The 9,966-nt window shown below is 37.4% G+C and overlaps 2 protein-coding genes across 2 annotated transcripts in view; one reads left to right on the top strand and one right to left on the bottom strand.

The window, feature by feature from the left end:
* The window catches only part of GNG5 (guanine nucleotide binding protein (G protein), gamma 5), a 3,305-nt gene extending 2,380 nt beyond the window's left edge, over positions 1–925 (top strand). Inside the window, exon 2 of the mRNA XM_009884879.1 lies at positions 800–925. Coding sequence (XP_009883181.1) covers positions 800–925 — 126 coding nt within the window. The remainder of the gene's footprint in view (positions 1–799) is intronic.
* Positions 926–4,537: 3,612 nt separating this feature from the next.
* RPF1 (ribosome production factor 1 homolog (S. cerevisiae)) overlaps positions 4,538–9,966 on the bottom strand; it is a 16,664-nt gene continuing 11,235 nt past the window's right edge. Inside the window, 9 exon segments of the mRNA XM_009884878.1 lie at positions 4,538–4,701; positions 5,557–5,683; positions 5,768–5,896; positions 5,898–5,920; positions 6,792–6,874; positions 7,466–7,619; positions 8,270–8,365; positions 8,782–8,862; positions 9,884–9,940. Of these exon segments, the coding sequence (XP_009883180.1) occupies positions 4,660–4,701; positions 5,557–5,683; positions 5,768–5,896; positions 5,898–5,920; positions 6,792–6,874; positions 7,466–7,619; positions 8,270–8,365; positions 8,782–8,862; positions 9,884–9,940 (792 nt within the window). The 3' untranslated portion in view covers positions 4,538–4,659.

The following is a 9,966-nucleotide window of genomic DNA, read 5'->3' as shown; positions in this document are numbered from 1 at the left end:
GGTCGAAGCGCTCCCCCGAGAGGGGCTGGAGGCGCCCCGCTCTCCCCTTTCATTTCCTTATTCTGGGGATCCTCTTCTTCCATCAGGCGGTGGTGAAAAGGGCAGCGTGAGTCGGGGTTTGCAACAGGTTGTCTTGGCCGGCCTGGGCCGGGCACTGCAACATGGAGACTTGGCCATAAGAACTACCGAGCGCGTTTAACTTGAGGCTGGGCCCTGCCCAGTCAGAGAAACTCTGGGCAAACTGCAAATACAAGACACCAGCTGCTTTCTGAAACTTTGATCGTTTTTGGTTTGGGTTTTGTTTTGTTTTGTTTTGGTTTTTTATGAGTTCAGAGTTACAGCAAAGAAAAGCAAGACATTTTTTTCACTGTTCTGTTTTTAGGTAGGTACTGCCTACCAAAAACCCCATACACTGTGTCATCATAAGGACAGCTTTCTGAGGGAAGATGAAATGCCAGTTTAGTCAAGCAGAGCATCTTAAACTCTAGACTGTATTTTTACACTATTTGTGCTAGAACAAGATACTTGTATTTAACAAAGCCATCTCCAAGATGTTGCTCATCTTTCACCCTTCATGCTCAGAAGTTTAACGTGAAAACTTTCTGAATTAATTCTTATTCTAATATTGCACAATTTCTTGTCTTTAAGAAACCAAAAAGTTGTGATGAAACTGTCGTATAAAATCTACGCAAGCTGTATTGCAGAATCTTTTAACAGTATTCTTTTTACTTTTCCATGCAGCTACATTCTCAGTAAGGAGCGTTCAGTGAATTCTAATACCAACTTTTATTCTGACTAGGTTTCTCAGGCTGCAGCAGACTTGAAGCAGTTCTGCCTGCAGAATGCACAACATGATCCCCTACTGACAGGAGTATCATCAAGTACAAATCCATTCAGACCCCAGAAAGTTTGTTCATTTTTGTAATTACGTGAACTACTTTGGTATCTTTCAGTGGTAAGTTCTTGAATTACAATTCATAAACTCTTCTGTCATTAAAAATAGCTGGCTTTAAATGAGACTGTCTGTATTAAAAGTATTCAGAAGATGACTTCTGCAGCTGGTGTTGGTGAAGATCCCCATTTTGGGCCCCTCCTATTCTGGTGGTAGCTCTGTACTGGACACATGCTGTTTGAGTATTATGAGAAGCATCTGTTGCAGAGCTTCCACCAGTTTCTGTTGCAGCAGAATAGTGGCGCCAGCTGCTACTGAGCTGCTATTTGGACTAACCTGGCTGTACAGTAATTCTGCTGTATCTCCTTCCATTTAAGGGCGTTATTTCCATTTTCTCACTCAGGATTACTCGCCTGAGAGTACACGGTGAATCCTGATTGTGGCAGATTAAAACAGACTTTAGTTCTTAAACTTTTAAACAGCACTTCCAAAGATAGGTTAGTGGTGGTCTCAAAGAGCATTGTCCCCTACAGGACACGGCCTCTAAGCCAAAAGCAAAAAGTATGGAGTGATACAAGAACTGCATCACTCCACTCAAATAAGCTACTACATGGGTAGCAGTTTAAATAACTAGAAAGAGCTAAATACTCATTTGGATTTTCATTCCAAAACTTTTATAGGTTCATTAGCACTACTGCTGTCACTACAAAGACTACTAATCTGGCATTACTTGAAAATTCTGGTGATTAGATTTTAGACTAACCTATTTAGAAAGGTGAGTGTTAGATCGACAGTAGTCTCACCAAGACTCTGGGAGCCACAATAATTTGATATTTTGCCTGGAGTAGATGCACAGTAATTTTACCATGTCCCTCTTCCTTGACTTGGATCCGTTGGGGGTGAGAGCATGTATGTTATTTCAAAGCACCTGATAGGCAGTTGACCATAGTTCACAATCCTTAGAAATCTCATACCGAGTCTTAACCTTGAAGAATTCTGGTTTTGTAGCTGACTTACATCACCCAAAGAATTGCAATTTCCTAGATTTAAGTTGTGTTATTTAGGCAGCTTTATAGAAAGTCGACCACAGTCAGAGTTGTTAAAATTGTTCTCCCCTCAAGCAGATTGTAGAAAGCTTCCCAAAAAGTTTTTGTATAAACAAGGTGGTTCATGCTAGTAAAGACCAGAGTAATAACAGTATAGAGGTTGATGCTTAACTATTTAACAAACAAAAATTAAAACACTTCCCACATTCTTTTGAGCAATGAATGACAGCAGTGTAACTGAAATGTGCCTTAGAGTTCTTGTAGCTTTTAAAGTTATTTCTATTGTGAATTTTATCAACTATCCTTATTTAAAAGATATTATTCTTGGACACTGACTTGTGTTCACATTACTATAGCTTCCGCTTTAAGCAGCAATTCAAGGAAGAAATCAGACAATCTGTAAGCATTATACCTATAAACCTTTAACCTATTAAATGTCAAATAAACTGTACTTTAATCAGTGACACATGCAGTTCCCCAGTGAGCTTTGCCAAGGTCTACTAATTCCTGGGTGTGGATGTCAGGAAATAACATTTCCTCTGTCTCACACACACATGTGTATACACAGGGCATAAAAGGCTTAATATTTTCTTTCTCAATTACGGCCCTTTCTGATTTTGGAACAGAGCACTTGTTTCTGCTGATGTTACAGGCAAAAGTCATTAAAACAGTGTTTTTAGTTACACTACCTATACAGAAAATTTCTTTCCTTCGCTGTCTCTCTTGCAAGCACTTCCTCAAACTCAGAAGTTTCTTAGTTCTAATCCTGGTGTTTACATGATGAGCCAATAGAGTTCATATTTGCACAGTCAGCACCACCTCCATGGAGTGAAGAGGAAGCGCAATTTGTCAGTTACGCACACTCCCCCTTCTTCTCAAAGGCAAAGAAGATGCCTGGTGTTTCTGTAGGCACCGAGTGACTGGGAACAACTTTTTCCATCCTTCCACTTAGCAATTTGGCTTCCAGGAGACACTAAGCTTCAGTTCTTTTGTAACAGCTTTGATTATCTTCTTGCACCATTGGGGATAGCTTGCTGGTTTTAATTAAAAAGTTTATTTTATCAACTAATAGTTTTATAAAACAGCTGTGGAAAAAGAGGGGTTTTTTTTCTAAATACCTGTCCATGGCATATTCTGAAGGTACATGTTCTTAGACAAACAGTTGCTTCATTTAGCATTGATACTTTTCTAACTACATTTTGGTTTTGTTTTTCAGATCTTTTAGCATCTTTTCCTAGCTGCTGATGTGTGTAGAGGCAGAGTGCCTCAAGGAGTGGCCTGGTTTGAAGCCTGTACAGAAGCTTAGCTTTAACGTGCCAAATCTAACTGTAAAATTGCTACTGTCGTCAAACCTCTTACCATCTACCTCTCCAAATGAACTGTATGCTAGTTACAATACTTCTGTTTCATAAGGGAATCGGTTTTATATGCCAAGCAAAAAATAAAAAGTGTCTTGACTTAGTCTGGTCTTGGAATTACTGTTGATTAACTTCAGTTACTGCATCATTCTGCAGCAGCTGGAGAGCATATACAGGAGTCTGTCTTTATTCTGTGGTGCTGCAAGTTTGTGTGGGGTTGGTAGTCTTACAGAACAATGAGGCTTCATCAGTACTACACATAGAACCATAATAGAAAAAAAAAGTTTGTGGCTGTTAGTTTGTAATTCAAGTATACAGCTGTCCCATATCATAGGCATTAAAGACAAAAAGTAACTTAGTTATTCTTTATCTTAAAGAGTAATTCTACCCTAGTAGATGACTTGCTCTATGAGCCATCTTAGATTTTTAGCTGCCAGTGAAGGTGCAAACTTAAGGCAGAACAGTAGTTTATTTACCAACTTGAGTATAGCTATGAAGCGGAAGAAGCATTTGGAAGATTTTAGTGGGAAAAACCCTGCTCAGAGACCTCACTTGTTCACTGAGCAGCATTTTTAGATGAAATACCTTTATGTGCTTCCTGTAAGCTGGCCTATGAAGTCTTCCACATCAGTGTTTATTTCTTTTTATATACACAAGTATCAACTGCTTTGGGTATATACCACTTTTAAGTATGACATTTACAGGAGAGATACCTGTAGGAGTCAAGCACGTTATTCTTGTAACTTCAACATTTTTTTGCAAGATGCTAATGAAAGAAAATACCACAGATTTCCTGGATTGCATACAGCCTTCTCAGTGTTCTCTACATAGGAGACCATTTTTCGAAAACTGCCACTATACTATCAGGGAACAGTTGTTCCCTAAGTTACAAAGAAGTTTCAAATATTTACCTCTTACCTGATTAATGGAAGATGTCTGGGTTTAGCTGCCTAACAGAAAAAAAGCTGTATAAGTAGAAATAATTTATTTTGAAAATATTTTTAATTAAAATATTTACTATCTTTGATGTTGCAAAGGGTAAGTTATCTCTACAGCACAGCAGCAGTCATGGCAAATCTTCAGTGATAGCTAAATTACAGGCTGTTCTGACATTGCCATAGTTTTTCCTGCAAAACTGGAAAAAAAGTCACTGTCCTTGTCGTGTTGGATTTAGCTACAAACATAAGAAGAAGGATGTGTCCTACTTGATCTGCTCCTGTAGAATTTTTTAATGGTTGCCATTTGTCTTTATGCAGATAGATACTGTTCAGTATCATTATCATTAGTTGGCAGTCTGAGATAATCCACAGTTCAAAGCAGTTTTTGTATTTCTGGTCAACAGCAACTGGCAGATAGCTGTCCCTTACAAGTGAAATTTTCTTCTACTTGTGTCCATTTCTCGGCGCTGAAATTTAAAAGAAGAGTTATTAACCAGCAAATTCACGCAACAGGATACAAACAAGGATGACAACCCTTTTTACAGGACGGTGGGCAGTGAAATGTGACACAGTTACAGTGTAGTTGAGTCTTTACAGTCAGCTTTTCAAGACTAACAAGGGAAAAGAATTAGAGAATAGCAATTTGGAACTAAAGAACAGGTAGCCGTTCTCTGTCTTCTGACAGTAGGCAAAGTGTCTTTATAACAAACAAGATTATCTATTTCAGGGGCTACACCAGGAGCATTAGAATTTTCGTTCTGGTATAGCTTGGATACTCACTTCTAAGTTTTTCCAATCAACTGCAATTCTATGGTAAAAATGACTGGAAAAGTAGCTTATCATTGCCTAGAGTAACATGTCTATTTCACTTGAAGATGCACAGAGGTCAGTATTTCCATTCACTATTAATAAGTGACATTTATGTAAATAGCTTAATCATTTTTACATTATGATCCTTGCACTCACCTTGCACAAAAATAGCTCTAGTCAAGTTTACTAGGCTTTCAATAATAGCTTATACCAGGTTAGCATTTTTCACATTTGCTTATATCTGTGTATATTAAAGAAATTACATTCTGCAAATACGTAGTCACAGTATATTGAGATTCATCATCCTTGCTATTTTTATTTTTGACTTGCAATATAGCAGAATGCTGCTACTTTGCATATTTCTCAAAATATACCTCTAAATATTTCAGTTAAACACTTCCGTATCGAGAACTGCATTTATACTGCTTTTTTAGACTAAGATTTGTGGTTACTTTTTATGTGAGATTTAGTCCCTCTTCCCAAGCAGGACTATTATCACGACTTAGACATACCTTATGAATCCATTCATATTCTCCAAATTTGGAATCAAATGTTCCTTTTTGAAGAGACCTCAGCTTTAATGTAAAACGTGGCCCAAGTTCTTGAATTCCCACTTTCTTTTCACTCTTGAAGATATATCTTGGGGAAGAAATAAAAATAAATATTAGGAAGTAAGTTACAAGAGCGTTCTCTCTCATTTGTGAGTTTTGTGGAAAATGTCACCTGTGGAATCTGAAAAAGATGTAGTCCCGCTGGTTGTGAAATGTAGCTACTTGTCTTCCAATGAACTGAGGATCATGTGGGAAGAGAGAAGCAAACATGCGACCAACAGAATGTCCGAGTCGTGTTGTATTTCGGCATTTCTTTCCCTTTTCGCTGAAATGAAAGTGGTAGATAAGAATGCAAATAATAGATTGAATGCAAAGTGACTTAATATATTATCAAAGAAGAGTTTGAAATAAAATAGGGGGAAAACAACCAGAGTCAAGTTAATTTCTTTTAACTTCTGATAACATGCCCTAATCATTTTTTCCAAACACAACCTAAGTTGGTATACAAGTAAAGGAGCAGCTGGTAATATAAGGATCTTTGGTTCAACACTATGAATTGAACAAAAAGCACAAATACTTTTACATTCCCTCTCTCCTGCACCAGTTTCCGCTCCTGGCTGCATCCTTTATAGCAAATAATGCAGTTTACCTACCACAGGAGTCCTCTCTGTGAGGCACTAAGAGTATATGGGATTCTTCTTTAGTAAGAACAGATGAAGTTTAAAAATTAATTATTTCAAAAGAGAAAAAAAAATACATTTTACTGCAAATTATTTAGGACTAAGTAAGCAATATTTACTAAAGATGAGGTGACAGGGCTGTAAGAATAACTAGGTTTTATTCAAGACCTATTATTGAAATCTTTTATACTGCTGATTTTTATATACCCTGTTGTGTGTATGCTACACATTGGGTATTCCCTATTGATGTAAGTTATCAGCTGCAATTTATGGGCATGACTATAAAAATATTTGGCAGACAGTTAAAGAAATTCAGCAAATAACTATGAAAACGGAAACACGCTGCTTATGGAAGTAGAATATACTAGTCCTTGGCCTCCTGTTAGCTTACAAAAAACCACCTTTACACAATCAGCTGAATCATACTAAAGTACAACCAGTTTTGACAGTTCAAGTAGACTGAATGTATTTATCATTAAACAGACCACCCATTTTTTAATTTTGTTGGAGCCTTACCTTTATTTCTTTACGCAAACGGACACTACTCATTCTAAAATGAGCAGTTGGACCATCAGGCAGATGACTTAAAACGAGACCATCTGTTCACAGAGTTAAAAAAAAAAAAAGGCTGGTAAAATGTAAACATGTAGTTTACAGAGGAACATTTTCTGCGAAACGCAGTATCACATTAGAATATTGTATCCATAATCTATGCCTGATTTACAAGATTTCATTATATTTTCAAATGTATATTCATAAACCAGTTACTGTTCTGAAGTATGTCCATTAAATTTTGTTTCAATAGCTAGCTAGAGTTATCTTCTATCACTTTCTCACTTATTAATTAGTAATATTCTATCTAGTCAGCAAAACTAAATGGCACTTCCTGCTTAGAAAAACTTGTTAATTAATCAAACTGTTAAATTTACTGAAATAACAATGTTTATGCATGCATTACAAACTAAAAAAAATAGCCTATACACCTTCTTTAATAATTCCAAATTCCACTAGCCATCAGATATTCAAGTTGGCACTGTGATTTTTAACTCTGCAGTTACATTGTAAGCTGCACAGTGAAGAGAAAAAAAGTCAGAATAAAGTAGATCTTTAATGCACACTACAGAATTATCTTTTTTCCCTAGTAGGCCCAGAGCTAGGATATCTATTTTAAGAAATACACAAAAGGATACTTGGTATTTTGCGATCTTCATTAATGACGATTAAATCAGTGAAGTCCCTTGCAATACACTGTGGAATAATTCTTTTCAAAGCCAGTCCTCTTCGATAGTAGACATGCGAGTTCGGTATAACAGTAGACAGTTGTTCACAGAATCTCACTGTTCTCTGCAAAACAGGTGAGTTAAATTGCAATGTGGTAAATACAGTGCCAAATTCAAATACTAGGGGAATAGAGGGTTGCTTATTCCAGTGATTTTATTTCCCATAAAGACTGCAGCACACCAGGGAATTTTAAAAAAAAAAAGATTTACCCCCCCCTCTTCCCCCCCCCCCAACCATAGAAAAGCAGGAAAATTCCAAAAGCATAACTCCCAGACTCATTATTTATTAAGGACATTGGTTTACAAAAAGTTCATAAGATTTCAAAATACAATATAACTATGACTTCAGGTACTAATGTCTGAGTTTCCAGATGAACTGTTTGAGGTGTACTTTTTCCTATTTTTAAAACCACTTCTTTTATGTTGGTAATCTCCCCAATTAGGTAATGCAGATCATTTGCATAGAAGAAGATACGCATGAGTTTGTTGTGTTGGGCTTTTTTTTAATGAAGGAAACGAACAGTGCTAGAGAAACTAATAAGATTACATACATATACAAGGTTATTGATAGTCACTAAATAAAACAGCAGAAAAAAATCCACGTGAAATGTCAAAGCTATTATTTTAAGCTTTAATTTACCAATCATATTATGAAAACCTTGGTACCTTCTAACCAGTTGATCGCTCAGAACTCTCCAAGTAAAGCATACGTACCCCACGAGGTCTATCTGATGTTGTAATAAGAATCTTGGGAACTGTCTGTCTGTTGAAGTATGGTGCAAATTCATCAGTTGCTTCATCAAAAGCAACCTGGAAGAACAAAAGTCTTGTGATTCCACCATATATGAAATAATTGAAGAACAATTGTTCAATGTGATCTAAATTCTGATTAAATTGAATTTGTAGGAAAAATTTCAATTCACAAGATCTATCCTTAATTAATCATCATAAGGCATATGGTTTTTACATTTTTAAAAATCTACTGTGACGAACACTGATTGACGGGTTTTGTTATCAATAACAGTAATGCAAAAGGCAATTACCTAATGTAGATAATGAAAGAATGACATCATTTCTTCACGAACCCATCACATGTGATGCGAAAAGTAATTCATCAACACCTTAACAGAAGGGTGTTGAATGTTAAGTTTCATCAATCCATTTTATGTCCCTTCTTGGAAAAAAAATGGTTAACTTAATAGCATATGCAGAAATTAAGTAGTTACCTCTTCATCATTGGGATCTACAGTTGTTTCGTCATACACTCTCTGATTTTCAATAGTCTTTGGTACGGCTTTTGGAGGTGCCTAAAATAAGTAAGTTTATTAACACATTCATGTAATTTCAAAGTGTATTGCGAAAAAAACATTCATACTATCATGATATTGTGTATATTTCTACATAGAATTAGAAGTACTATTTATTTCATGCCAGCTTTTAAGAAAGAAGTTACAACATAGCCTTGATTAAAAATATGCATGGGTAGTGGGACACCAGAGAGCATCAGATGGAGAAGCATCACTAGAACAGTGACACTGCTTAATTGCAGTCTAATTAAGAAATGGGGCTTTAAAACAAAAAAAAAAAAAAAAGAGGGGGACATTATATCCACTTCTCTTCTCTTCTGTGGAAGAAAAAAGCTCTACTTTCAACAGCAACACATTTTAGCCTTGACATCTACAATTTAATGACTAATAGCATATGTTTACCCTGTTTAATTACACTATTTTTGTAAAATTATGGTAATAGGAATTCACAACGGAGTATCTTCAACTATCATGATCGTTTTTGAAGTACTTCAGGAAAAGAAGGAAAAATCCTTTGTTGTGGCTAGGCTTGAACACAAGCAGACAACTGGCCTTTGGTCAGACCTGATAGTTTTAATTTATATAGAAATTGCTTATTAGAGTATAATGCCTAATAACATCAAGACAATACCACAGCAATTACACTGGACAGAGAAGACTTTTCAGGGAGGGCCTGCTTTTATGCCGTTATTAGCATAAAGCCCCCCCTGCCCCATTACAGCGTCATTGAACGCAGTACCAACACCGTGTCTAAGCTCAGCTGTTTGGTACCTCCACTGCCCAACACAGACAGTGCCTCTGAAGACTACCATGGCCGCTGGGCGCCGAGATCACTGCTCCACCGAAGGCTGTGGAGAAACCGTTTCACTCACGAAACGGAAGCAGCCCCAGCGGGAGGCTGAGCTGAAGAACCATCCCCAAGGCGAGCTCTTCCCCGTCCGCGGCGGAGCACCGCCTCCCTGCAGCGGGGACGGCCTCGCCGCCACACCGGGCCGCGGCACGCTGCGGCCGGAGCCCTTACTTTGTCTCCGAGAGCTTCCCGCTCCTTTCTCCGCTTCTTCTTGGCGGCTAGCTTCTCCTAGAGGCAGAAGGAGAGCGATCCGT

The sequence above is a fragment of the Charadrius vociferus genome, unplaced genomic scaffold, assembly GCF_000708025.1.
Source record: "Charadrius vociferus isolate BGI_N301 unplaced genomic scaffold, ASM70802v2 scaffold163, whole genome shotgun sequence".
Lineage (NCBI taxonomy): Eukaryota > Metazoa > Chordata > Aves > Charadriiformes > Charadriidae > Charadrius > Charadrius vociferus.
This window is presented reverse-complemented; position numbering and strand designations above follow the sequence as displayed.